The following is a 27,460-nucleotide window of genomic DNA, read 5'->3' on the forward strand; positions in this document are numbered from 1 at the left end:
CTCGGCCAGGTGCCTGTTGCAGGTGGGACTTGGGGGGCTTGTCCGTGTTTAAGCCTGCTCGGAAGCCCCCGGTCCCGGCCATCAAGAGATCAGCCCTGTTGTCCTGGGCCAAGCTTCGACGCAGAGGAGGGTGGCTGTGCTGGAGGAGCCCTCTCCGTCACGTCCGGGAGCACTTTGCTTTCGCTCCTTGGGATTTTCTTTGTATTCCAGGGCTGTCTCGTGTCTCCCTCCCTTCCTTGCCTTGGGCGATGGGGTTGGCACGTCTGGCGTCGTCAGCGTGCAGCAGTGGGAGGACACCTGCAGCCACCCAGCTGGTCCGTGGGACACGTGCGTGCACAAGGAGAGCCAAATCCAACTGCCAGATTTGCCACGGCCAAGCGTAACCCTGCTCCCGTTAATCTGCTGCGGAAGCAAAGGAGGCTTCTCTGAGCTCGCGTAGCCAAAAGGAGCTGAAGTCCCTAAGCCTGGATTTTGCAGAGCGTCTCCGCGCGCTGTCCCAGCTCAAGGGACCTGCTCAAGGTGGTGGAAACCAGGTGCTCGGAGGAAAGCGGCCTGCCCAGCCGGAGAGGAGGCTCCGAAGCCCTGCAGACATCCAGCAAGTTCAAGTGCCCGAATGGCCATTCGTGTTCCCGAAAACACCCCTAGTTAAGGGGCCGCTTTGGTTTTAAACCGTGCTGGTGATTAAATCCCTGCATCTGTTTACTCTCCACCCGCTTCGCTGATGTGCTTTAATGCCTAAATAGGACTCTGATGCTTCGGAGAACTGTGGGCAGAATATGTCCCTCTCCGCTGGCCGGGAAGGGTCTCCTCTGCCCCGGAGAGCAGTGAGGGGTCAAAGCACCTCAATGACCTCAACCACAGAAGCCAGGAGCAGTGATTGCCGATTGCAAGAAGCAGCTGAGGCCAGGAGATGCACCGCATTCCCACTGGGAATGCCGAGCCGAACTGGGCTGACCTTTCCTGCATCCAGGAGATCACGGTTTAGGAATGTTCCCGGGGGGAATTGCGTATCATCACCGAACTCTCTCCGACCATCTGCGTTGTCCAGTTGTTTCACTCTTGCTGGATGCTGCCGATTCCTCATTTCCTGGAGGAAACGTCACGGCAGAGAGGATGGTGAACAGCTGCGGGATGACGTGCCGCGGCTTCCCTTTGCAGCCGCGCTGCCTAGAAAACATACTAAGATGCAGATGAGAGCGGAAAACACGAGTCAGAGGAAGTCCTGGGCGCTCTCCTTCGGCAGGAGGACTCAGGGCTTAGTCAGGAGTTTGGGCGTCGGGTTTGCCCCGCTGCAGCTGGGCGAGCGGCCCCCGGGGTGAACTTGGCCCAGGAGCTATAACGGCTTGCATACCTCAGCTGGATTAACCTCTGCGTTGGGAAACGCAAGCCTGAAAGCTTTAAAACTCCTTATAAAACATGGCAGTAAAACAGAGAACCACCTAAGTAATCTCCAGCTGCCCTTTTTCACAAGGATGAAACCTTGTCCCTTCTCTTGGGAGGGACGGAAGATTATTCCTGCTCTTTCTGGGGATGCTTCCAGCTGTCATGATAATTACCAGAGGTAAATATAGATCATAAGTGTTTTGACTCCTACCAGGTTTTCCTTTGAAAGTCCCGACTAAGATGACAATGTGGAGGAGGGATGATGAATTCTTTTGGAATTTAACCCTCTGCAGCTTGCTCACGAGCGGGCTCGTGCAGCCTACGGCGTCTTGGATTACTCGTGGAGTTTGCTTTTGTTCTGCTTGCCTGACAGTTAAAAAAAAAAAAATCTGCAGATTAAACTTGAAACCTGATGCCTGTTTTGTACCTGCTGGAAACGCRCGTTAACAACTGATCCTGGGGTCTGGGGAGAGCGTGCAGAGCCGGAGCTGGCGGATATCGCCTGCCCTTGGGAAGACGTGAGGAGGTGGGGAGGGATGAGCCCGAGCGAGGTAAGGCTGGCGCGCTGTGGACCGTGTCCTAGCAGTYGCTCTTTCCCTCGGCAAGCTGCTCTTCCCAGTAGGCCGATCTGTACTGGAACAGAAAACAAATATTTTTGTCGTTTCGAAATGCTCCAGCATGACACTACATAATGCTGGATGGAATGCACATGGAATTAATTATCCGCGGATCCAAAGAACATGCGAATGCATCAGATGAGGTGCTTTCTGCTACAGGCTCTGCAAAAGAAACGAACATCAGGCATCGAGTTCTGGCATTCGTTTTGGGGTGGAGAGTGGGGTTTATTAATAGCTGATGTCTATTTAAGGGCAGGCAATTCTAATAGTATTAGTCCATCTTCAAGATGTCTATTTTGGATAAGATTCTGCAGCTTTATGACTGGCTTGTCTGTTTGGATACATTCACCAGGGCTTTTTGGGGTGGATTTTATCCACGAGGGAGCCGGTTAATGCCCTTGGCAAGGCTCTAAGCGCTGAGCTGAACGGAGCCCTTCAGGATCGTTGTTCGTTTTGGCGTTTGTGCTGATGTCCTGACTAATGCTYGATTCCTGAGTGCTGTTCTGAGGTTGTCTTGTGGTTCGGGCGGCCTTGGCCTGACTTCCGCTTCTGTTGCAGACTCATCCCCGGCGTGAGCGCAGGGAAGAAAATCCCCCAGCTCTCGGTATCGCTTCCCAGTCTGTAAAACGGGGATAATCATCTGCCCCTCGCTTCTTTTTTCCCACGGGAGCTGCTTGTCCCGGCTCTGCAACCGCTTGTTGTTCAAAGCTCCCGCTGTAAGGTGATCGGGAAGGGGACGGATTTGGCTGAGACGGGGCGCGCGCCCCGGGGTGACGGCTGCTCCCGCCGCGGTGCCGTAGGCCGCGGCAATCCCGCCTGTGACCTTCCTCCACGGAGCATCACAAGGAATATTGAGCTTATCATTTTGCGGAAGGGCGCAGGCTTTGATCCTCCTGTCCGACATGCTCAGCTGGGGGAACGAAGCCCTCTAAGATGCGTCACAGCGGAGTGACTTCCCCGTCGGGTTACTGTAAAGCTCCGAAAGCGGTACGTATCATTTCTTTTAAACTGCGTGCTTTAGCGATTGGACGCGGAGCGGAACCGATGGATTAAAGCAAGTGCCCTAATACTGACATTGCAGCCCCGTGCGTTCTCTGGCCTCCCCCAACCAAATAAAAACGATGCCGGGAGACCTTTCTCCTCGGACTTGCGTAAGCTGCTGTGCTGGGTAAGCTGCCGCCAACAGCATCACCTATATCAATATTATGCATAATTTATGCTAATACGTGCCAAACCATCTGTTGCTCCCCTTTTATTGACCGGCTGAATGGCTCTTGTTCGGTGTAATTATCCTTCCGTAAACATCCCTTTTATGCCGAAAAGCAATGAAGTCGGCCTTTGAAGCACTTGCCCTTCTCGCGCTCCGGGTGCGGATCTGCAGCCTCCAACCAGAGCTGCCAGCAGGGAGCTTTTACCCAGATGGAGAAATGCCGCTGGGTTGATGCGAGGAGCAGGGCTGGGTTTCTCCTTAGTTTTAAAACCTGAGCGAAGTTGCCGTGATGACGTCGCGCGCCCCGCACYGGTGTTTCAGCAGCTCGAGCTGGCTCCGGGCTTTCGCGGGAGAGGAGGATGCCCCAGGTCCCGGCTGCAATAAGCCAGGGCGGCCAGCCGGCCCCGGCCCCGTGCCGGGCTGAGTCACCTGGCAAACGCGGCCCCGTCGGTGGTCGCCGCTCCTGGACTCCGCTCCCCGGGGAAGCAGGGATGCTGCTCCAGGCGTCGCTGCGCCGCCMTCGGCGCTCGTGGCCATCTGGCCACGGGGCACGAAAACAGCTCCCTGCCCTCCGACAGCTTAATCGGACGCTGAAAGGCCCCCGCTGGCCCAGTTCGCCTTTCCGATGGGCGTGCGGAAGGGAAGACCTGTGCTCCGCCTGTTTTAATTTTACTGGTTATTGCGCAGCGAGCCTGGGGGAACCGGCGGCACGTGGCGGTGGGACCGGCCCTCGTGCTGGGAGCTGCCGCCATCCACCCGCCGCCGCTCCGCTCCTTAGCGGGCTGCGTGAGCAAAACTGGATTCTGGTGGGAATCCCGGTTGTGTGTGTTTTTTTCCTAATGTATTCGTAAGACGTTTGCACTCTCCTGAACGCCTTCCACCACCTTAGGTATTTCCGTGCCAGTGCAAGCTCCTCCGCCTTGATGCAACGTCGTGTTAAGCATCCTCCTGCGCTCGGGCGCCGCGCGGCTCGCTCGGGGCTCTCTGCACGGCGGGTTCGGGGCCTCCGCGGCCGTGCGAGGAGCGGGGCTCTGCCTCCAGCAGCAGCCAGTCCCCCCCCGAGTTGTTTTTTGCAACCCGGCGTGCTGCGGCRTGGAGCACAGCAAAGCCCCTCGCCGCCCAGCCCCGCGTCGGAGCTGCCACCGCGTCCGACCTTTGGGACGGGAGAGGAGCGTCGGCGTTCCCCGCGCGCCGGGGCCGCGGAGAAGTCGGTGGCGGGGTGTCTTTGCAGTCGCCGTGTCCCGGGGAGGCTGCGTGCTGCAAGCACCGAGCTGGCGTCTGCCTTCACCCTGCCTTAACAAGGACCGTGCGCTTAATTAGTGAAACGGCACGGATTTGTGCTGCATCCATCCTTGTGCCAGCGCTGCCGGGGACTTCTCCGGCACGGAGACCGAGCGCGATGCGGCTGAAGGCTGCGGTCTCCCTGGGCTGGCGAAGTCCGGTCGTGGTCTTCCCGCAGTCGTCCTGCTCCCTCAACCTCTTCGCTGCCGCAGGGGCTCCCGCTCCGCAGCCCCTGCAGCGGTGGGTGAAGTGGTACCGGGCGCGGCTGGTGCTCGCGGATGGGGGCTGCGGGAGCAGCGGAGCGGAGCGCGTTGGCAGCGTACGGAGAGAGCTGGCAGCCGGCTTGCGGTGGTGCTGCGCTTTGGTTTTCGAGGGGTGCGCGAGGCCTTGGGGACCTTTCGGTTTCAGTTTAAATAGGGCTGAATCCTGCAACCGCTTCGCGCTGAGCGGGGCTGATTGCCTGCGTTAACAGAGCCAAGCGCAGAGATTTTCACGTGCGCAGCAAAACGTGGGCATTCGTTGCAGCTGCCCTTTTCCTTCCTTCCAAAAAGCAAAAGCCTCCATGCAGAGGAGAGCGCCCGGCGTGGGAAATCACTTCCCGGAGCCAGGCGAGTGGCCCGGCGCTGCCTTCCCCTCCGTGCCCGGTCGCGGCCGTCCGTCTGCCCGGATGTTAATCGCTCTGCGCTGCAGCGAGCGGAGGGKTTTGGAGTTTGGGCGGGAGCAGCTGGGCACGGGGAGCCGGAGGGGCCGGCAATAAGGGCAGGGGGTATTGCCAAAYGGTCCCACTGCTTCCAGCCGGGGCTCCGGGGATCCCTGCCACCCCGGGCCAGCAAAGCCGGGACGTGCCGTGTCCTCGCAGGTGCCGGAGAGGGAGCGTTCCCGCCTCTCCCCCTCCGGAGGGGAGCGCTGCACCGGTGCCTTCCCGACGCCAGCCATGCACCACCGCGTGGAGCCAGTGCCGGGAAGACCTGGCGGTGCCGCTCCGGTGCTCTCGCGTGCCGCCGGCCCCATGCTGATTCCGGCTGCCGCCCGGGCCCCAGCCACGTGCCTCGGGGCGCTGAGTAAATCGCTGCTCCGCGCAGACAGCACGCGAGATTAATCGAAGCCCTTAAGTTTGCAGATAATGCCGGGATTTAGCAATCATCGGATTGCGCCGGTTGGAAGACTTCTCCCAGGCCTGGGTTGTCACGGCAACGGAGCGTTCCCGYGAAGGGGCCGCATCCGAAGGGGCCGCATCCGCCGCTCGTCCCCCCRGGGTCTGTCCCTCGCGGGAAAGCGGGATGCCCGCTTCTCCGGGCCAGCCACCCTTCGGTCCCCCATGCCGTGATGTGCCATGCCGCACTGTGGGGACCTGGGTGCTCCTTGCTCCAAGTTACGGGTCCCCTCCGTAGCAAAGCACGCGGCTCCGGGTGAAACCAAGGCTTCTCCTAAAGGAAAACGAAGCCTGGCTCAGGCAGGAGGGCCCCAACCTGGCGGTGCCTGCATCCAGCCCAACGGTGCCTGCATCCAGCCCAGTGGTGCCTGCATCCAGCCCGGTGCCTCGGAGCAGGAGCCAGCACTGACATGAGCCCTTCCAAGACTGGAGAATCCAGCATGTCTTAAGCGAGATGCTCCAGAGGTTTGTTGAATGTTTTCTGAGTTTGTGTTTTCTGCCATAGCTTTCAGCTGCGGTCGTAGGTCTGGTGGGTTGTCTTCTCCTGGTGGCCTGGCCCCATCGCGCGTACCGATGGTTGGAGGTGGTGCACCTCTTCTGGAAGGCCCTGCTGACCTCTCTGAACACCCGGCGAGGTGAGAGGAGCATTGTCCTCTTCCTTCAGCCCGGCCCCTGGCTGATCCCTGCCCCGTGGCGTGCGGGGGTTCGCTCTGCTCGCCGCGCCACCGGCTCCCTCTCCGTGGGCTCCTCCTGCCTGTTGACCCCGGCGTGCTGCAAGGTTAGAGCCGTCCTTCCTCGCACCGTTGTCGTCGTCCCTGTGCTGCCCTGCAGCGCGGCGAGGCGGTGCGCTTCGCGGCCGATTAAGCAAACCTTAACGAGGATGCTTCTCCTGGAGCTCCCGTAAAGGCTCAGGCGATGGCCGGGGACGCTGGTCCCGGCAAGCTGCTGTTCACCGTKCCYGGGGGCGCTGATCTGTCAGGTCGGGGCGAGGGTTTGGGCAACAGCRGTGGGGTTTCGCTGGGTGCCCTGGYGGTTTTTGAGCTTATTTTGAATCGTTCCTCCCCAGCTTTATCAAGCAAAAGGCCCTTTAGGGCAGGCTCAGCGTCGCGCTCGGCTGTGGCAGATCCCCGGAGCCGGCGTGCGGCTGGGGCAGGAGCAGCGGCTTCCTCGCCCCGCTGCCCGGCAGCGCCGCGTTCCCGTCCTTACGCTGCTTTCGCCTCGGGGAGGCYGGGGGAAGCAAAGCGAAACGATGGGCGCCGCTGCCGCGAAGCACTTTCCACGCTGACGGTAACTCAGGAAGCTGAACCGGGGCCGCGACATTTGCATGTTTCAGAGYGAGCAGGTCGGAAAAGCAGGTCCCAGAGCAGGGGGAGTCCCCGAGGAAAGCCGCCCGCTTCCCGTTTTTAAAGGCGTCAGCGGGCGCCTGGGCTGCCGCGGAGCCGCAGGCTCAAGGGTCCAAGTCCGTCAGTCCAAACTGGCAGGATGCTGGTTTTGGTGCGGTCCAGACTGTGGACGGTAACAGGGGTCTTCTGCTGTCCTCGCCTTGCGAGGCGGTTGGTTTGGTGGTGTTCTACGTTAAGATTAAGGAACGAAAATCAGCACGGCCGTGTATTAACAGGCAGGTTTTAAAGATACGGAAAAACGTGAGGTCTGAGAACGAGCTCGCAGACAGAGTCGGTGCCGGGCGGATGCGCAGGCGGCAAGGGCGAGCTCGCTCCCAGCAGCCCTGGTTTTGGCTCGCTCCGATCCCCGCGTGCCGTTGCAGCGCGTCGCATAGGGAGCGCGTTCCCCAATAGCGCCGGAGCCCTGACCGGGGGGAGACGGGCGCGCGGCGCCCTGCGCGCTTGCGTCGGCGGGGGGAGACCCCGTCCTGGCCTCGCAGCCCGGGATGCGCACGCGGCTTCCTAGCCGTCGATGAATAAATTGGAAAAAGGCGTTCATCTCGCAYGGCTGCCTGACACCAGCCACTAGGCAGGCTAAAAATAAACGGAAATTAAAGCCAAGCGCCGCACAGCGCTAATGAAAGCCAGCGCTGGCTTTGCTGATGTCAGGCTCTTGGTGCCGGGGAATTCGTTAGTCGCTGGTGCGATCCGACGTGCTCCCGGGCCCCTGGCCGGAGAGCGGAGCCGGTCCACGCACGGGTCCCGGCAGCAGCGTCGGGGCCGGGGTTTGCTGTTGCCGTTTTGCAGCGCGTCCCTCCGCCTTGCCGTCTCCGAGACAAAACCCGTTCGTCACGGACGATCTGCCCGTCGCCTCCCACCCGCGGCGCTTGTCCTCTGGGGCGTCCGAAGGAGATGTCCCCTCACACGCCCGGGAAGCGTTGCACGCTGCCGCCCTCGCGGCTGGGTTTGCCTCGGCCCCCTYTCCGCACGAGGACGCCGGGCGCCGCGCTGCCCTGCGGATTTCTCCCGCTGCTACTTGTGGTCCTAAATTAAATCCGACACCGTGGTTTTCTTACTGAGGATGCAGCAAATAGGTCAGGACTGCGCTGCTTGATTCTGCATGAAGCTTGTCATCTCTAATTACCTCTGCGACACTTCACCTCGTCCTACTGTCTCAGGTCACTGCAGCTAATGCCGTTTTCCAGGGTTTTGCTTGCTTTTTTCGGGCTCCTCGGCACGGTGCCGGGGGACCTGTCAGTTGCCTTTAGTTCTCCGCAGAAGTATTTAATAAAGACCATGTGGAACGGGGAGCATCGAGCCTGAACTCRGGGCAACGGAGCTAATTTGCCTGCTCGGATGCAAACAGCGCCAGGCGGGTGCCTGGGTGCCCGGGAGCCTCCACGCTCGGAAGCGATGCGGCCGCTGCGCCGGCCCGGCAGCCCCGTTGCAGCGGCGCCTTCCTGGCGCTCGGCTCTCCGGCCGCTGGATGGAGGATGCGGGTTCATCCTTCRGGATTCATTTCTGGGCTGGAGAGCGGCTGGGGCAGATGGTGTCAGCACGGAGGCTGTTGGCAGCGTATCCGGGTAAAGCCTGCGAATTGAAGCGTTCTGGTTTTGGGGGGAGAGGGGATGTTCCCTGTCCCTTCGGAGCTGAGGAGCCAAGCACGGCACGGCACCGAGCACCGGGCTCCTTGCCTTGCCGGAAAGAGCTCCCCGAATGCTCCCGGCTCTTGGCACCTCCGGCGCGAGCAACCTCAGCGGCTTCCGCTTGCCGCTGCCCAAATATGCGAGCTGGAAAAAGCACGTCAGCGGCGCTGGGAACGGGCTCCGCGGGGCCCCGGCGCGGGAGCTGCCGGCAGGTTGCGGCGCCCACGGCACCGGAGCAGCCCCGCGCCTGCCGCCCACGGCCGCTCCCGCAGCAAACAGCCACTTCCCCGGTCTCAGGACTTGCTTAATGCTTCCCAGACGGCGCACGTGGAAGCGAAAAAAGGGGCAGATCCCACCCCGGAGTCAGGCGCCGGCAAGGCAGCCAGCAGACTGCTTGCACGGGGATGCCGCCGGCTCACGGGGCACTGCGGGACGAGCCCCATCCCGGCCTCCCGCCGGGCGTCCGTGCAAGGAGCCTCCCCRGGAGCGCAGCACGGAGCCCCTTGCCCTGAGCCAGATGCAGCTCCTCCCAGAGCACAGGCCTCCAACGTTTCCGGGGAAGCAGGTGCCGCCGGGATGGAGCCGGCTCCGAGACGCTGCACGGGATGCAGACATGGCACCGGCGGGCGTCCGTCCCGCACCGGGTCCCAGCCTCCACGGAGCTGCGCTGGCACCAGCGGCTCCTCCCGGAGGAGGGATGCTCTCGCGGGGAGCCCGCAGCTCCCACGCGTTCCCCGACCAGCCGAGTGCCCTGGCTACGGTGGGGCTGCTTCRGCGCACGCGGCACCGGCAGCCCTGCGGGAGCCATCCCTCCATCAGCAGCGGTGCTGCGCGCAGGGAAGGATCCAAACGGCACGTCGCCTCCCGGAGAGGAGGCTTGCAAGGCTCCGGCTTCACAGCCGGGAGCGGAGCGTGCACGGCCTCACGGTGCATTGCCGGAGCCGCATCCTTCCCGCCGGTCTGTGACGCTGGCAGCCGGGCTCAGGATCTGCTTTCCCGCTGTGGCACCCGCTGAGCCGAGCTCTGCTCCGGCCGGATTYCAGCAGCAAGGAGGGCCCCGTGGCACGGCTGTGTACAGCGGCACCCTGACAGATGCCTCCTCGTTAAGGATCCCCTGTCTGCATTTAATTAAGACTTTCAGGTATTGATTTAATATCCACTCCCAGCAGATGTGATCTTAGTCGGCTTCCATTGTAATTAGCCGGGATTAGTTTAGGTGCCGGCCCCATGCCGGCAGGAGGGACACGCGGCAGCTGCCGGCACGGGCTAATGCTGAGCGCAGACGGATTAGCGCTCGTCCGTCCTGGGGTGCGGACGCTGCTGCCCGGCTCCGAAACCCGCCCGACGGGCGATGCGCCGGCGTCCCGGGCACGGGGCGATGCTCGCGCTTGCACCCCGGGCTGCCCCGCGCTATTGCAAGGCCCGGGGACGGAGTCGCCCCCAGAGCGGCGAGGGGGTTTTCCCGGCCGTTGGCCTGACGGGAGCGTTACTCTTTTTCAGGCTTATTCAGCCTCGGAAAAGAAGCGCGAGCGTGCCCGTACGCCCACAGCCCCGGCGCCGGCTGCGGCACAAACGCTGCCGTGGGCGTCGGGGTGGGTCTTTGCATCGGCACTCCAGGAATAGACTGGGAATCTCCGAGCGCCGTATCAGCCTGCAATCATCAGCTGCTCGGGGGGCTGAATCACTGCTGCCAGCTCAGGCAYGGGCGCGATTTTGGGCGGATTTGAGCAGCTTGGGGCTGACAGGGCTGCTACTCCCGGCTCGCAGCACCTTGCAGCCCTCGCGCGGCGCCTCGCCGCCTTCCGCTGCCATCCGTCTTGCAGACGGGCTCTGCCACCCTCGGAAAACCCCGCCGAGCTGTCGGCCTGCCGCTGCGTCCCAGCCTGAGCGGGACTCGGAGCAGCCGCTGCAGCCCGGTGCAGGCGGCATCTCCTGCGTGTCGTGGGCAAGGCAGCGAGGCTGCACAGCGTCGCCAGCGCTCAGGCTCCAGACAGCTTCCCTTGTGCGTGCTGGGCTCTCGCTGCCCGCCCGGGCCGCGGTGTGAGCTAGCAGGGTGCAGGCAGTCGGTGTAAATACCCGGGGACGGTTGTGCACAGCAGGGTGCAGGCGGTCGGTGCAAACACCCAGGGATGGCTGTGTGCAGCAGGGTGCAGGCAGTCGGTGTAAATACCCGGGGATGGCTGTGCGCAGCAGGGTGCAGGCGGTCGGTGTAAATACCCGGGGATGGCTGTGCGCAGCAGGGTGCAGGCAGTTGGTGCAAATACCCAGGGACGGCTGTGTGCAGCAGGGTGCAGGCGGTCAGTGCAAACACCCCGCGGTGCCTGGGGACGGCTGTGTACAATCAGACCGGTGACCGCCGCATCCGGTGACCCGGCTCAATGCGACACAACGGGATGCGTTTTAGACCTCTGGCCTGGCTGMCCTGCTCCACGGGGGTCCCTTTCGGTGCCCGAGGTGCGGAGCGGAGCCGCATCCAGCCCGTGCTGCTCGGTGCACRGCTCACCCCTGGGTCACAGCTCTCGTTGCCACCTCTGGGCATCGCTGCAGCCGTGCGGGCGGGTGTGCAAGCCGGGCCGCACAGCCGCTGCCCCGCGCTGCCGACACCAGCCTTGGCTCTCCCTCCTCTTCCCTCTTATCTGACCACTTGCACTCTGCCATCGCCCAATCCCAAATCCTTGCTTGCAGGCTCGAATAGAAAAAAAGCCGTCAGCAGAGGTTAAGAGCGCTTTAATGTGTCTCTTGTGTTTACGAGGTGCCGGCAGGGCCCCGCAGTCGGGTTTGAAGTCTGATCTCCATTGTCTGCGGCGGCTCAGCGGCTCCGCGCAGCTGTGCCTCCGCGCGGGTGACCTATTTCTCCCGTGCAGCAGGATGCAAAGCGGCGGACTTCCACCCCGGGCCGCAAAGGAGCCGCCGGAGGAGAAGCGAAGGGCCTGAACTGGGGAGATAAAAGCGGCGGCAAAGCCCTGAGCGGACCGCTCGGCTTCCCCGGGCGCCGTTYGGAGCCCGGGCTCCCGGGCTGCAGGAGAGCCGCCGAAGGTTTCCCGGGGGTTTCTGCGGTCGGCGCGTCGGCTGCTTGGTTCAGCCTCGGTGCGGGTGGCTCTGCGGTGTTGATAAAGCAAGAATTTCCTCTCGTAGCCATCTATCTGCCCGGCAGATCTCGCCCGAGYCGCCAGCCCTGGTTAGGTGGTGCTGGGGGAGCGGTGGCACAGGAGAAGGGTTTCGCCCTGCTCTGGGTTTGCAGGAGGCGACGGGGGGGTCTGTGTCCGACCAGGAGCTGCCAAGCACTGCGTTGGGCTCGGGGCCGGGAATGCCGTGCTCTCCCGGCTGGGATACGTGGTCTCAGTCACCCCTAGCAGCRTGGGGGACAGCCCGGGCCATGCACAGGGCCGGGACGCCTGGRCTCTGCTTCCAGCCTTGCCCTGCTCTCTGCAGGGTTTTCCACTCCCGGCTCGTGCGGATCGTCTCAAAGCAGCTCCCGGAGCGATTTCCCTTGGCAAAGGGACCATCCCTTGGTCTCCTCGATCTGGGTGGCAAGAGGGAGGGGAAGCCGCTTGCAGCCGCTCCGTGCGCTCGGCAGAGCCGGGCCCCGCGTGCCCGGAGAAGCGGGYGGCGGCGGACGCGGCTTGGGGGCCGGGGCTGGGAAGCGCGCTCCCCGGCGGACGCTGCCGCTCCGCGTGGGCTCCCGCGAGCTGTGCGCCTTGTCCCCAGCTCGCCTGCAGCAGTCGGGGAGGCGTTGTGTCTGCATTGTTAAATGCATTTATTATTCATCCTAAATGCTCCGCTGCCCTGCAGAAATAGGTCAAATGGCTCATTTACGCTTCCACGTGGGGCTGGTCCAAGGTAACCCACTTCCAGGGGGTCCCRGCGAGGGCGATCAATCTTGGGGGTCAGGCGATGCTGGGAAGCTTCAATCCTGCTTCAGCTGCAGGTTTTTTTTCCCCAATTTGCAGACTTTGAAGTTGCCAGCCAGGGAACGAGGATGTTTTTCCAGCTTCCCAGCCCAGCTGGGGCTGGATTTGCAGCCCTGGTCTCCCTTCAGGTGTCTCGGGGGGCTCCCGGGGATCCCCAAAGGGCTGCGAATAGCAGCATAGCGTCGGGCTGAACTCTGGGGTTGCTTTGCTTCCGTGGGTGTGAATCCCTTCTGCGGTAGCGCCTGGCTCGGGAGGCTCTCGGGGTGCTCGCGGCACCGCTGCGTGCAGCGCGGCCCGTCCTGGAGGACGGGTTTTCCCCGGGCGCCGCCGTGGGAGGCCACACGTCGGGGAGGGCGACGAGGGGGCAGCGCTGGCCCAGCGCCGGGCTGAAGCGGCCCCAGTCTCGCCGGAGGACGGCGCGTCGGTCCCGGCCCGTCGGGCGTGCGGGGCTCTGCCCACAAGAGGGCACTGGGAGGTTCGCGTTGCGCGGACGCATGCGACCGTGAAACCCTGCGATCGGGGCCGGCGGCTCCTTCCCGGGCTGCATTCGCGCAGAGGAAAGCGGGCGCGTGCTCGGCACGGCCGGGTCCCGTTGCAGCCGCTGCCTTGCGCCCTCTGAACGGCGGCGGACCCTAAAAACCGGAGCCGCTCCGTTTCCCCGACGAGAAGCGCTGCAGGAGGGCCGCGGTGCCCGTTCGGCTGCGCAGCGCTTGCCCGTTCCCTCTGCCCCAGCTGCCTCCGCTTTGCTAACTCTGCTCTCTCTTCCCGCGGCAGGATGGCCTGGGAGACGCCGCGGAGCGCCGCTGCGCCCCGGCTGCCGTGAGCCCCGCGGGGACGAGGAGGAGGAGCCCRCGGCCGTGACGGGGACGAGCCCGCGGCCGCGACGCGGAGGAGCCCTGCCCGGCGGTCGGGGCGGCAGCGAGCCGGCAGCGATGGGGCAGGAGCGTCCTGAGGCCGGGCGCCACGGGGCTTCGCTCTCCGGCCGCCTGCCCGCCACCCCCAGCAACGGCTGAGGCCGCGCCGTCGCAGCGGCCATGAGCGGCGCCTTCCCTCCGGCACTCAGGCTCGGCTCTCCCCTCGGACTATGACCTCCTTCCCCAAGGAAGGGCTGCCCGGCGCCCGGCCCGCGGACCACTATCCGCCGGGCTACTGGGCGCACAACGGCAGCGTGCCGCAGGCGGGCGGCGAGGGCCCGGCCGCCCCCCGCCCGGCCGCCGCCACCGCCACGCCGGCCGTGCCCAAAATGGGGGTGCGCGCCCGCATCGCCGACTGGCCCCCCAAGAGGGAGGCCCCGAAGGAGCCGGCCGCGCCGAGCCCGTGCAGAGACGCCGAGGCAGCCGCCGGCAGGGACGCCGCTTCGCCCCGCGGCCTCCAGAACGGGCAGCAGCCAGCCGGTGCCGGCAGCAGCGGCGGTGGCGGCGCGGGGCTCAAAGCCCTGCACCGCCTGGCGCGGCGCAGGTCCAAGGACGTGGAGTTTCAGGACGGCTGGCCCCGGTCGCCCAGCCGGGCCTTCGCCCCGCTGCGCCACAGGAGCAACAGCGAGATCACGCTCAGCGAGTGCGACCCGGAGGAGCAGCTGGAGCCGCGGGGGGCGAAGCTGGCGGGGGGCGCGCCGCTCTTCCGCGAGTACGGCAGCACGTCCTCCATCGACGTCCAGGGCATCTCGGAGCAGAGCTTCTTCGACATGCTCAACGAGTTCCGCAACAAGAAGCCGGACCTGCGGGCCGCGACGCCCGAGCGCCTCGGCGAGCTGCTCCGCGCGGACCCCGCCGGCGCCCCCGGCCTCTTCCCGGCCGGCGCTGCCAAGGCGGAGGCCAGGAACGGCCCGGCGCTGCCCCGCGACGAGCTGCCCTCGCAGCCGAAGGAGAAGCCGCGCAAGAAGGGCCCCAAGGGGGAGGCGGGAGGCGACTCCATCTTCAAGAAGCTGCGGAGCAGCCGGAACGAGGGGGAGCCCGGGAAGGAGCCGGAGGAGGGCCGGGCGCCCGAGGCGGGCAAGGCCTGGCTGTGCCAGAAGAGCTTCGCCCACTACGACGTGCAGAGCATGCTCTTCGACCTCAACGCCGTGGCCGCCAACCGCGCCGTCGTGGCGCAGCGGAGGAACACCACCACGGGCGCCTCGGCCGCCTCGGCCGTCTCTGCGGCCCTCTCGCGCGCCTACGGGCTGGGCGGGCTGGACCCTGCCTTCGCCAGCACCGAGGACCTCAACTACAAGGAGAACCTGGAGCACGACCTGGGGGACAACAACAGCAATGACCTGCTGCTCAGCTGCCCCCACTTCCGCAACGAGATCGGCGGCATGAGCGAGCGCAACGTCAGCTTCTCCAAGGCCTCGGCCGGCTCGCCCGGCGGGCCGGCGGCCGACGGCGGCTTCCTGGAGCCCTCCCTCAACGTGCACTGCACCAACGCCAGCATCTCCGTGCTGGAGGTCCCCAAGGAGCTGCAGAGGAACCCCAGCCGGCTCAAGCACTACAGCGTCGAGCACGTGGACCTGGGGGCCCGCTACTACCGGGACCATTTCCACGGCAAAGGTAGGGGCTGCCAGGGCTTGGGGCTGGGGTCCAGCATCACGCTTGAGAGCGGAGCCCGTGGGAGAGCTAGCGCAGACCCTCCCTTCCCACGTGCCTGGTGTCTTTGGCGGAGATCCTCGGGGGGCGCAGCCGAATCCTGCCTCCAAAGCAGGCACGGGCGTAGCGTCACCGGCGTGCACCCGGCTCCGTGTAAACTGGCACGGCGGCAGCGCGAAGCCCCCGGCACCRCTGTGCTGGGAGGTCCTCGCGTGCAAGGGGGCCGCCGCCTCCCTCGGCACCTCCTCGCGGTGGCAGGGATGCGCCGTGCCCCCGCTCCGCGACGGCAGCTCCTCCGCCCCCATTTCTTTGCAGAGCACTCCAACTACTTCGGGGTGGACGAGAAGCTGGGCCCGGTGGCCGTGAGCATCAAGCGGGAGAAGCTGGAGGATCACAAGGACCACGGCCCCCAGTACCAGTACAGGATCATCTTCCGGACCAGCGAGGTACGTCACTGCAACCGGAGCAGCCGGGCTGTTCGCCCCGTAGGGTTGTCGGTAGACCCCRAGGGCTGGTTTCTCCCACCCACGGGGGGCTTTGAAGCAAGCTCCCAAAGGTGGGCTGAGTGGGAAGCTCCCTACCTGTGCTGCTGGCCGGAGCAGGGAGCTACGAGCACCCTGAAACAGTGGCCCCCGCCGCAAGTCCACCCCGCACCCTGTCCCCACAAGCGCTGGGGCCTCTGCRACACCTCGCGGCGCTCGTCTGCAGCTGCCGCTCGGAGTGGGATGCGTGTCRGGGCCTGAGCTCTGGCACGGGAGCAGCTGTGCAATTAATCGCTGGAGGACTCGGAGTGCGTCCGGCGTCCAGCCAGAGCTGGCTGCAGCCGCGGTGGTGCGAGAGTTACTGCTCACGGCGCAGGAGCCGGCTGGGCAGGGAGGTGACCGGCTGCCGTTCCGGAGGAGTGGATCTGCGCTCTCCTCCGGGGCAGGTGCCGGCAGAGGGCGTGAGCAGCGAGCCGAGCAGCCAGAGTGGGGAAACAGCAGGTTTTTTGCACCCCGGACCGGTGGCGGCGTTGCTCCTGGGCTCGGCGGGGCCCTGCAATCGCGCCATGCTCTCCGCGTGCTGCAGCGAGGGACCAGCCGAGGGTCCCCGCTCCTGCCCGGCTCCCCACAGCGCTGCAAGGGCCCGGCCAGCTCTCAGCAGGGCTGTTGGCCTCGCTGCGTTCTTGCTCTAATGGGGTTTGAGCTGGGATTCAACAGTGGCGACTCCACGTGGGATGGGGCTTCCCAGGCCTCCCGTGGCATCTCCGGAGCGAAGGGGCGCATGACGAGTTGACTGTCACCCCCTTTGCCAGGCTTGAGCTTTGCCCGAGGCTTTTCTTGGGTGGGGACAGTGCACATGCAGCACCCGGTGCCAGGTGGAGCGCGGCGGCTGCAGGGGGACGCGCAGTCCCCGTGTGCCTGGCTGCCGAGCCCCGTCCCGTCCCGGTGGCAGAGGACCCCGGAGCAGCGTAACCGAGCTGCAGCGAGCGATTGCACAAGCCCTTCCTCCAGAGGAGCTCAGCGCCGTGTTAGCTCAGACACTCGCGGGCGTCCCGGGCCGCAAGCGCAGGCATGCCCCCGTCCTCCCTATCGCAGCCATCTCCGTCTTACTTTTAATCACAATTTCCATAGGGAGGCTTCGGGAGCCTCTCACAAAAGGCTGTTGTTCCCAGGCGAGAACAACGCGCCCGTTGTGAGCCGCGTGCGCTCGCCTGTGGGAAACGGGGGTGCTCCACAAGCCCTCTCCCCCTCCTCTCCCAGCTCGTCACCCTGCGCGGCTCCATCCTCGAGGACGCCACTCCCACCACCACCAAGCACGGGACGGTCCGCGGGCTGCCGCTGAAGGACGCGCTGGAGTATGTGATCCCCGAGCTCAACATCCACTGCTTGCGGCTCGCCATGAGCACGCCCAAGGTCACGGAGCAGCTCCTGAAGCTCGACGAGCAAGGGGTGAGTGGGGCCAGGGGGTCCCCGGCCGCGGCGGCTCCTCGTGGGCCAGGCTGGGCGCCACCTCCGGGGTCCCGGGTGCAGAGGGGGGCTCTGGCGCCAGCAGCCCCTTTCCCGAGTTTCTCCCGGGGTTGGAGAGGCTCCGCAGCGATGGAGCAGCCGTCCTCCCGTGCCAACATCTTGCCAGTGCCCCCAGCTGCCAAAGCCATCCCGGGCCTCGCAGCCCCGCGCCGGTGGCTGGGAGCCATGCAGGCACACCAGCGCTCCGGTGTCCCCGGCCTGCTGGCAGCACCAGGATGCGGAGGGCTCCTGGAAGCCCGGCTGGGGTCTCGCTCGGACACTGGTCCGAGGCTGAATGCCAGAGCAAGGCGGGAGCCGATCCCCAATTTCACGGCCTCCYGGGTGACAGCATCATTGCGCTGCCCTGCTCCTAGCAGACTCCTTCGCAGCAGCCTGTTGTAATTTACTGGTGCGTAAAGCGAGAGCGTGCAAGTCCCGACCTGCTGGGCGCCGCTCTGCTGCCGGGCCGGCCGCGGCACCTGCTTTTAACCTCTTCGTGAGCTGCTYGGCTGGAAGCTCTGCGGAGCAGGAGGGGCGCGAAGCCCTGGCTGCGAGACCCGGGAGCGCCCGAGCCCGGCGGCCTCGGGGAGGCGAGAGCAGGTGGGTGCCGCGGCCGTGCTCAGCACTGCCCTGCCGCCCGCAGCTCTGCCGGAAGCACAAGGTGGGCATCCTGTACTGCAAAGCCGGCCAGAGCTCCGAGGAGGAGATGTACAACAACGAGGAAGCGGGACCTGCCTTTGAGGAGTTCCTCTCCCTCCTCGGCGAGAAGGTGTGCCTCAAGGCCTTCAGCAAGTACGCCGCCCAGCTAGACACCAAGAGTAAGTGCCGGTGCTGGGACCGGGGTCCCGGCCCTGCCTGTGCCGCCCCATCCGGGCGCCGGGTCCCTCCGAGCGCGGGGCTCGGGGCTGCCTGGGGCCGGATGCCTCCGCTTCCCTCGGAGCCGCTTCCCGACGGCCTCCGTTCCCTCGCAGCCGACTCCACGGGCACCCACTCCCTGTACACCACCTACCAGGACTACGAGATCATGTTCCACGTCTCCACCATGCTCCCGTACACCCCCAACAACAGGCAGCAGGTGAGCCACGCGCCCCAGCACCGTTTGGGAGCCCCTGCAGAGTCCTGCGGCGAAGGGGGCTCAGAGGAGGGGACCGGGAGCCCCTCGTCCCCTCGGGTGACGCCTGTTTTAAGGCTCTGAGCTCAGGCGGCTCGGAGACGGCAGCCCGGCCCGGGGTCCAGCCCGCTTCTCCGGCTGCCGGCGTGCCTGGCCGTGGCGGAGGAGCGAACCTCGCTGCCGCTGCACCTCGGTCACTCTGTGTTGCTTTCTAACACCTAACAAAGAGGCTCCCGGGGACCAGGGCACCGTGTGCCATCAGGCCACGGACACTACTAATACGTTTTGTTTTTTTTTCCCCCCTTACCTCGCTAGTTACTGAGGAAGAGGCACATAGGAAATGACATAGTTACAATCATCTTTCAAGAGCCCGGAGCATTGCCCTTCACTCCCCAGAATATCCGATCGCACTTCCAGCATGTCTTTATCATTGTCCGCGTCCACAACCCTTGCACTGATAATGTTTGTTATAGGTAAGCCTGACCCGCTGCTAACCGTGGCTGCCGGCTCCGAGCGCTCGGGCGCCCGGCGCTCCTCCGCGCCGGGCTGGGCTCAGCTTGCCTGCACCCACCAAACGCCCTTCGCTGCCGCTCCTGCGCCCTGCAGCGCCCCGGCCCGGCTCCTCGGCCAGGGCGGCCCCGGGCTTTGGCTCCGGGAGTTGCTTTGCTCGGAGCGTGCTYGGAGGGCGGGTGAAGCGTGAGGCCGGGCGCGCTCCTCAGCCTGCGTGGGGGTGGCGGCACTTTCGGAGGTTTCTCCCGGGCCTCTTGCCTCTTCGAAGTGGTGCCGCTGTTGCGGCGCCGAGCGGGAGCTCTGCTCCTGGTGCTCACGGCAGCGGCTGGGCAGGGAGCGGCGTAGGGAGCTAGGAGCTCCCCGAGCCTTCAAGGGGGCTTTGCAGGGCTGCTGTCCTGCCAGGGACAGCGAGTGATTTTTCCCTTTTCCCCTCCAAGTGTGGCTGTGACCAGATCCAAAGACGTCCCGCCCTTTGGGCCCCCCATCCCTAGCGGCGTTACCTTCCGCAAGTCCGACGTCTTTAGAGACTTCTTGCTGGCCAAGGTGATCAACGCGGAGAACGCCGCCCACAAGTCGGACAAGTTCCACACCATGGCGACGCGGACCCGGCAGGAGTACCTGAAAGACCTGGCCGAGAACTGCGTCACCAACACGCCCATCGACTCCACCGGGAAGTTCAACCTCATCTCGCTCGCCTCCAAAAAGAAGGAGAAGACAAAAGCCCGGGCGGGAGCGGAGCAGCACAGCGCGGGAGCCATMGCGTGGCGCGTCTCCGCGCAGGACTTTGCCCAGGGAGCGGAGATAGACTGCGTCTTGGGTATCTCCAATGAGTTCGTCGTCCTGCTCGACCTGAGCACCAAGGAGGTGGTGTTCAACTGCTTCTGCGGGGACGTGATCGGCTGGACTGCAGACGCTTCCGCCATCAAGATCTTCTATGGCCGCGGGGACCATATTTTCATCCGGGCAGCTGAGGGCGGCCCCGATGACATCAAAGAGATTGTGCAGAGGCTCAAGGTAAGCCGCTCGCTTTGCACCTGGAAAACCTCTGTAGTGTTTTCTTTGTAGTTTGTGTAGGGCCCATTCCAAAGCAGTGGACACGTTCAGACTACCTTCATCTAAGTAGGGGAGATCTGGGCTTTGAGAAGAGGCAGTGGACTCACCTGGGCCCTGCAGGAGGTCTGCAGAGGGGCTGGCTGCCCTTTGCACCCGTGGTTAGAGAAGGGGAGAACCCAGGAGCTCCAAGGTGCGGGAGGACAGTGCGCTTTAGGGCTGTCGAGCGAACGGGGCTGGGAACGCCGCACACGGTCGGGGCAGCAGGCTGGAGGAAGCCACGGCAAAGCGTTGGTGGGTTGTTCCGCTGCAAGCTCTCGGCTTGGCCCTTCCCGACGGATGCAAACGTGGTGCCTGGAAGGGAGCACAGACGAGGTGCAGGGAGTGTGCRGTGCTGAAGGAGGTCTCGCCTGGTCAGCCACCTGGCAGGAAGGTGGCAGTCGGATGTGAGAGGAGGATTTCTGGAGGCCAAGTGGGTTTTGCATCCTCCAGAGCCATCTGAAAGCAGAAACGTGGCAGGGGCACCGAGCATTTGCCTCGCTCGGCCGCAGGCTTTGGCCGGAGTCGGGACAGGCAGCAGTAAACCTCCAGGGCCGGGGGTGACCATCTCTGCCGCTGCCCCAGGTTATGACCTCCGGCTGCGAGACCGTGGACATGACCTTGCGGAGGAACGGGCTGGGCCAGCTGGGCTTCCACGTGAAGTACGACGGCACCGTGGCCGAGGTGGAGGACTACGGCTTCGCCTGGCAGGCCGGCCTCCGGCAGGGCAGCCGGCTGGTGGAGATCTGCAAAGTGGCCGTGGTGACGCTCACCCACGACCAGATGATCGACCTGCTGCGGACGTCCGTCACCGTCAAAGTCGTCATCATCCCGCCGCACGAGGACGGGGCGCCTCGCAGGTAGCRTCCGGGGGCCACCTCGGCGGAGTCTCTGGGCAGGCGGCTCCGCGTCGCGGTGCCGTGGCAGCAACGGGGGGTGGTTGGGGGAGCCGCCGCCACTGTCCCGTTACAAGTCCCCGGGGCTCGGGCTCTGCAAGTCTGGGATCCTTCTGCAACCTTGGCCCCGTCTCCTAGACGCCAAGGGTTGGCAGGGGACCTCGGACACGGGGATGAGCAGGCATTGCCTGTAGGAACCTTCCCATCCATCGGTTTCACGTCTGCAACCTTGAAAAGTCCAGTTAAAGTCAATAAGGGCRGTTTAGCCACAGCAAAGAACCTGGGCTTTGGCGGATATCTCCTTTCTGTCACTTAATACGATGACAAACGAGCCGGCTTTCCGTGAAAGGGAGAGCGCGCGGCTCCTCCCGGACAGGCGGCGTTACGGTAGGGACATCGGTCGTGTCGCTTGGCTCCGAGGGTGCTGCCGAGGCTCTCCAGAATCCGACCTGGTCCTGGGTGGGATCTCCGCCCTCCGCGCGGGCACCTGAGCGTGGAGCCGAGCGGGGCCAGTCCCGGGGTCCCGCGGGTGCCCTTTCCCCCGGCCACGAGGCTGCTTTAGGTGCCGGGRTCGCGGCCGGCTCCTTTCCCAATGCCGGCACAGGGAGTGGGTCGGCGCTGGCCCCCCCCGTGCCATCGCCACAATGCCGCACGCTGCCGCTTCCCGGGGCGGCGAGCTGCGGACGCGGATGGGGTCGGCTCCCAGCCGGTGCCTCCGTCCCTTCGGCTCGGCGGCGCGGGGAAACCTGGCTGAAGAGCCCCTTCCTGCCGGGTTGGGGAGCTATTTTTAGGCTGCCGTGGTTCGCTCTCCCCCGCGCGTGGCTAAGTAGGTCGCCTGCTCCACACGTTGCCCTCGCGCATCGCAGGAAGATGATCTCACCGATAGAGCCGCGTGTGATTAAATAGCCCGGCCCCGCGCCGGCGGGACGCTGCTTCCCCGGGGAAGGGGTGCTTTCGGCTGCCACCCACGGGGGGAGCCGGGCCCCCCCCCCCATGGGGCGCCGCTCCCAGCGGCATCGGCCCGGCTTCCTGAGCGGAGACGAAAGCRGCGTTTGCTTTGCAGGGGATGGGCCGAGTCGTTGGAGACGAGCAGCATGGAGCACAAGGGCGAGCCGGAGAGCCTGCCGGCCGGCTACCGGCCCCCGTACCGCAGCAACTCCGCCTGGCAGTGGAGCGGCCCGGCCTCGCACAACGCGGCGCCGCCGCCGCCGGGCAAATGGTCCGAGCCGCTGCCCCTCGCGCAGGCCCAGTCCCTCGGCCGGGCTCCCAAGCAGCCCGCCGTCGTCCCCTACCGCGAGCCGCAGCCCCTGCACAGCAAGAGGTAAGGCGGAGCGCTGCCGCCGCRCCGAGCGCTCCCGGCTCCCGGGAACGGAGCTGCCGCTTCGTCTCGCCTTCCCCCGCGCTTTGTGACGCCCGCTGCTGTCGCGGGTGTTTTACCGGCGGCCTCCGAACCGGCGCGCAGACGTGCTCTGCCCGGCCCGGCCCAGAGATGCGGCCGCAGCCGTCAAGCGCCTTGTCCAGCCCCTGGCTCGGAAGCGGCCGCCGCGGCTGTTTGCTAGAAATAACCCGTTCCCGAGCCCCACGCTCTGCCTGCAGCAGCAGGGAGGCGCTTCCCCCCCTATATGGTCTCCGCTTACCTGCTCGCCGGAGCAGCCGGAGCGCTCGCTGGCCGTGCTGCATGCCCAGAGAAACAGGGGGGTCTCCAGGCCCTTCCCACTCTGTGTCCCTCCATGGGGCCAAGGCCGYGGGGACCTGGAGCGGAGCCCGAGGGCAGCGCGTTGCAGCGGCCGCCGGTGCTGGCGAGCCCTGAGCATCCCCTCCGCGAGCCCCGAGCCGCTGTTGCACGGGAATGCTCTGCACGCAAAGCCGCTGCTCGCTTCCTCCCCGCTTTCCCATTCGGTGCTCCCCTTGCCCGCTTCCGCGGCTCCCGGCCTTCCTGGCAGGAGCCTCGCCACTGCCCTCGGTGAATTGCTCCGTTATCCGCGGCGCCGGAGGAGCGCATGGGCTCGAGGCCGGGGTGCGGGAGTGTTTCTGGCCGGGCGATTCCTCGGGGTGGAACGAGGAGGCTGCCAGGAGCAAACGTAACCCCTTTCCCGCATGTCTCCGTGGGACCAGGCCAGTCAGCTTCCCCGAAACCCCCCACCCCACCTCGTCCTCGCCAGCCGGAGCAGAGAGGGTCCAGCCCTACCGGCAGCCCTCGGGCAGCTTCTCCACCCCAGGCACCAGCGGAGCCGCCTACGCCCGCTATAAGCCGTCTCCGGAGAGGTAGGCTGATGCCGGAGAGCCCGCGCGGGCAAGGCCGACCCCGGGCAAGGAGCATCCTCCCTCCTGCGCCCCGCGGCCCCGGGCAAGCCTGGCCCCCTCCAGCCCCTTCCAAAAAGGTCATTTCCCACCGAGGAAAAAAATATGTCCCCATGAGGACAGTCAGGCACAGACCTCCGTGGAGGCTGTCAAGAGCTGGCCGGAGCGAGCCTGGAGCAAGGCAAATCCGGAGCTGGCCTGGCAGCACGGTGTGGGTCACCCTGCACCCCGCATCACGCTGGGACCGCCGCACCGGGCCGGCTGCCCCCGGCCGTCACCTTTCTCCTTCCCTCCCCAGATACGCGGCCTCGCAGCGGCCGCTGCTGCCCTTCGAGCCGCACGCCAGCCACGACGCGGCCTCCAGCGGCGACTCCTCGTCCGGGGGACTCACCAGCCACGAGAGCACCATGGAGAGGCACAAGCCGGGTAAGGACGGCGGCGCAGCCCTGCCCCACCACCAGCCGTTGCCCCAAGAGCCCCGTTTGCTCCCCGCGCCTGCTGCAAAGGTCTCTGCCCCCGGGCAGAGCGACCCAGCGGCCCCGAGGTGACGTTGCGGGTTGTGACTCGTTGCAGAGCCGCTGTGGCACGTGCCGGCGCAGTCGAGGCTCCCCGCGGCGGCGGCGGCGGCGAGCGGCGGGAGCAAGCGGTCCAGCAGGCAGGAGCTGGCGGGCAAGGACTCTCCCAACCGGCATTCGAAAGTGAGTGGAGCCGCCCGGGGCCGCGGTGCTGCCCTTGTCCCCAGCCCCCGGGAGGCCTCGGCGGCCCCRCAGGGCTGAGAGCGCTCGGCCACCGGTCCGGGGAAATTTGGCTTGTCCGAGGGGCGAGCCCAGAGTCCCCTGTGCAGGACTCCGTGCAAGCCCCCTGCCCCGCTTTTCCCCCTCCCTTTTGGGGCTGTGCCCCTCCTGGGCATCCCCAAGATGGAGCCCAGACGCCGGGGTGAGGGGCAGGGCTCAGCGCCGGGGGCTGCGGCTGCCGTTGCAGGGCGAGGCGCAGTACTCGAGCCACTCCAGCAGCAACACGCTGTCCAGCAAYGCCTCCAGCAGCCACAGCGACGAGCGCTGGTTTGACGCCGCCGACGCYGGCGAGGCCGAGCCGGACCCGCTCTCCAAAGGCGGCTCCAGCGACAGCGGCATCGACACTGCGCTCTACGCCTCCAGCCCCGGCTGCGGTGGCCCCAAGCCCTCGCGCCCGGTGCCGCAGCGGGACAAGCTCCCCAAGGCGCCCTACGCCGGCTTGCACGAGAACGGCGCCCGCCCCGGGGACAAGAAGAGAGAGTCGTCGCCCACCGTCAGCGCCGGCGGCCAGGGCAAAGGCTACCGGCCCAAGCTGTACGCGCCGGCGGCCGGAGCCCCCGGGAGCAGCCCCGACCCCTTCAAGCAGCCCAGGTGGGTTGGTGGCTCCGCGGCCGGTCGGTCGCCCTCGCCTCGTCCCGCCAGGCCGGAGTTTGTGCCTGGGGGACGGCGGCGTGGCCGGCTGCACGGCGAGCTCGGTGCTGGCCTCGGCGCTGGGGGGGAAGGTCCTCCGAGAGGCCCCAGCTTTGCAGCTGCTCGGAGAGGGGGCTTTTTGGGGAAGGGGGGGAACGGCGCCCCAGCGAGCTCCCGAAGCAGCCGGGGCTCGGCCCGGGTGCCGGCAGCCATGCACGCGCGCGCCCCGTCCCCGCGGCGAGCCTGGCTCTCACCGGCTTGTGTTTTGTAGCAGCCTGACCTCGCGGCCGGGTTACTCCGCTTACAAAGCGCCCGCGGCCGAGACGCCCCGGCCCGCGCACGCCTCGCAGCCCGGCTCCTTCCAGCTCTCGGCCTCGGTGCCCAAATCCTTCTTCTCCAAGCAGACGGTCAGGAACAAGCACGCCGCGGGGTGGAAGCGCGCCGACGACGCCCCCGCCCGCCCCGCGGCCTTCTCGGACCCCAAGAAGTAAGCGCTGGGGTCGAGCCCGCGGGCAGGGCTCGGCTGGGGGGCGCGGGGCTCTCCCGGAGCTGCTGCCTCCCGGGGGGATGTCGCAGCCGGGGGGATTTGCAGCAGCACCTGGGAGCAGAGGGCAAAGCTCTGCCGTTCTCTCCAAAAAGAGCCGCAGCCTTTTATCCGCAGGGAGCAGAGCCCTTGGGCTCAGCACCTCTCCAAGGGGCGAGAGCTTTTGATTTGCTGCGGTGCAGCGATTTGCTCGTTATCGGCGCGGCCAGATGTGCYGCGGGCCCGTCGTTAGCATTCTGGCCGAGTCCCGGCTCGGCGGGAGGCGACTCGCCGCTTTATCTCCGCTTTTACGGCCGCCGAGCCGGCAGCGGAAGAGCCGAGCGGGGCTGCGGTCGGCTCCGGGGCTCGTCCCCTGCCGCCCGGGGTTTCGGGGCCTCGCCTGCCGCTCCGCTCCCGGAGCAGCCGCTGCCGAGACGCCCCGTGCCGCGGGGGGCAACGCCGGCGCCCCGCGGGGTTCGGCTGGTGCGGGGTGGGGGGGTCGGCAGGGAGGCGGCAGGGGAGGCGCCGCGCCGGTGCCGTCTCAGCCGCCCCTGGCGCCGTGGCAGGCAGGTGGACATGAGCACCAAGAACGTCTTCGGGCAGCCGCGGCTGCGGGCCTCGCTGCGCGACCTCCGCTCCCCCCGCAAGAGCTACAAGTCCACCATCGAGGACGACCTCAAGAAGCTCATCATCATGGACAGCTCGGCCCCGGAGCCCGAGCGCGACGGGGTGAGCGCGGCCCCTTCCAACCCCCCCCCCGGGGCGCCCCAGCCTCGCACCCGCGCTGCCGGCACGGCAGCCCTGACCCTGTGCGGGGTGCCCGAGCGCGGCACGTGGGAAAACGTCCCCCCCCGTTTCCGCCCCCCCAGTCCCCGCAGAAAGCTCTGCAGCGGACGCTGTCGGACGAAAGCCTGTGCAGCGGGCGGCGGGACGCCGGCTACGCCAGCGCGGCCTGCTTCGAGCAGTCGCTGGCCACCGACGTCCTCTTCACCAGCGCCTACCCGTCCAGCACCCTGCCCACCCGCCGGCAGCACCCGCCGGCCGGCAACGGCAGCCTCCCCGAGAAGAAATGTGAGCGCCGCGGGGATGCGGGGACGCGGGTGCCGGGGCGAGGACGCGGCGAGCGGGGGGGTTCCCCTTCCCTGCCCCGCCACCGGCTCCGTGGGGAAAGCGGCCGGGCTTCGGCAGGGCACGTCCCCGTGGGGGCTCCCGCGGCCCCTGCCCCGTCCCGCGCTGCTCAGCCAAGCTGAGCGTCCCCAAAACCTCCCTTCCCGCCAGCACCCGCTGCGGAGCCGGCTCCATCCCCAGCGTTTCTGGTCCCATCCCGGGAGCGGAGCCGTGTCAGGCAGCGTCTCCCCGGGTGCAGGTTTAGGCTCGGGGGCCGCGTCCGGAGGGCGCAGCTCGCTCTCACCCTGCATTCCCCCCCCCCCCCTCCAGCTACGATTTCCGCCTCCGAGCTGTCCCTGGCGGACTCGCGGGACAAGCCCATGAGGCGCCTCGACCCGGGGATGATGCCTCTGCCCGACACGGCGGCGGGTCTCGAGTGGTCCAGCCTGGTCAACGCGGCCAAAGCCTACGAAGGTAGAAACACCGGAGCGGGGGGCGGCGCGCATCAGGTCCAGGGTGTGCGCGGGGCGGCCGGCCGCTGCCGTGGCCCTCCGGGGGCCCCGAACAGCCGGTGCTCACCCCAGCCCGGCCCCCCCTGCGCCGTGGGGCTGCGTGGCTGCATTTGCACCTGGGGGGACAGCGCGTGTAGAGGGAGACGGGCGCTGTTGCGCGCCCCGGGGAACGCGTCCCGGATCGGCGCTTGCAACAGCCCCGTTGCCTTGCCTTCCCCGTGCCAAGCCGGCAAAGCCAGTCCCTCCGGCCTCCGCGCTCGGGGCCGCCCCGTTCCTGCTTTCCCGGCCAGCCCGCCCCATCCTGCTGCCCATGCCGCCTCCTCCCAGCACAGCGCTCCGGGGATGCCGCGCTTTGTTCGGAGCTGGCGGAGGGACCCGGCTCCCGGGCACCCACCCTCGGCGCAGCACAAAGCCAGGAAATGCCCGAGCGGCCCGAGACGGAAAGCGGCAGCTGGTTCCCAAGACCTTGGCCCCGGGGGGCTGGGAGGTGGCGTCCGGTCTCGCTGCAGCATCCGGGGTCTCCCGCGGGGAGAGGGGGGGCCGCGTGCATGCGCGGGGTGCAGCGTGCGCCGCCAGCACCCCGAACTGCAGCCTCCCGCGGTTGCACCGCTTCGGGAGCGGACCCCAGCGGTGCAAACGCTGCCGCTGCTCCCGCCTGTTCCCCCCGGGATTCGTCCCAGCCCTGGTTCGCCGGGAGCAGGGTGCTCCGGAGGCAGGCAGTGACGCCGTGCTGGGCTTTGCAGTGCAGAGAGCCGTCTCGCTGTTCTCCCTCGCCGACTCGGCGCTGAGCCCCGACAGCCCCGTGCACGCGCACCTGGGCCCGGAGCGGCAGCCCACGCCGCGCAGCACGCC

General features: G+C 66.6%; 1 protein-coding gene across 1 annotated transcript in view; it reads left to right on the forward strand.

Annotated features, from left to right (window-relative positions):
* SIPA1L3 (signal induced proliferation associated 1 like 3) overlaps nucleotides 1-27,456 on the forward strand; it is a gene marked incomplete at its 3' end in the record, with an annotated part of 47,108 nt that extends 19,652 nt beyond the window's left edge. The window contains exons 3-20 of the mRNA XM_026057245.1: nucleotides 13,358-15,111; nucleotides 15,463-15,593; nucleotides 16,890-17,078; nucleotides 17,779-17,953; nucleotides 18,107-18,210; nucleotides 18,562-18,719; nucleotides 19,194-19,770; nucleotides 20,431-20,705; nucleotides 21,805-22,062; nucleotides 22,857-23,006; nucleotides 23,341-23,468; nucleotides 23,616-23,740; nucleotides 24,024-24,427; nucleotides 24,738-24,953; nucleotides 25,556-25,718; nucleotides 25,859-26,060; nucleotides 26,427-26,570; nucleotides 27,352-27,456. Of these exons, the coding sequence (XP_025913030.1) occupies nucleotides 13,668-15,111; nucleotides 15,463-15,593; nucleotides 16,890-17,078; nucleotides 17,779-17,953; nucleotides 18,107-18,210; nucleotides 18,562-18,719; nucleotides 19,194-19,770; nucleotides 20,431-20,705; nucleotides 21,805-22,062; nucleotides 22,857-23,006; nucleotides 23,341-23,468; nucleotides 23,616-23,740; nucleotides 24,024-24,427; nucleotides 24,738-24,953; nucleotides 25,556-25,718; nucleotides 25,859-26,060; nucleotides 26,427-26,570; nucleotides 27,352-27,456 (4,948 nt within the window). The remainder of the gene's footprint in view (nucleotides 1-13,357; nucleotides 15,112-15,462; nucleotides 15,594-16,889; nucleotides 17,079-17,778; nucleotides 17,954-18,106; nucleotides 18,211-18,561; nucleotides 18,720-19,193; nucleotides 19,771-20,430; nucleotides 20,706-21,804; nucleotides 22,063-22,856; nucleotides 23,007-23,340; nucleotides 23,469-23,615; nucleotides 23,741-24,023; nucleotides 24,428-24,737; nucleotides 24,954-25,555; nucleotides 25,719-25,858; nucleotides 26,061-26,426; nucleotides 26,571-27,351) is intronic.
* Nucleotides 27,457-27,460: the final 4 nt, after the last annotated feature.

Source organism: Apteryx rowi, unplaced genomic scaffold (assembly GCF_003343035.1).
Source record: "Apteryx rowi isolate R43461 unplaced genomic scaffold, aptRow1 scaffold_1377, whole genome shotgun sequence".
In the NCBI taxonomy this organism is placed as follows: Eukaryota; Metazoa; Chordata; class Aves; order Apterygiformes; family Apterygidae; genus Apteryx; species Apteryx rowi.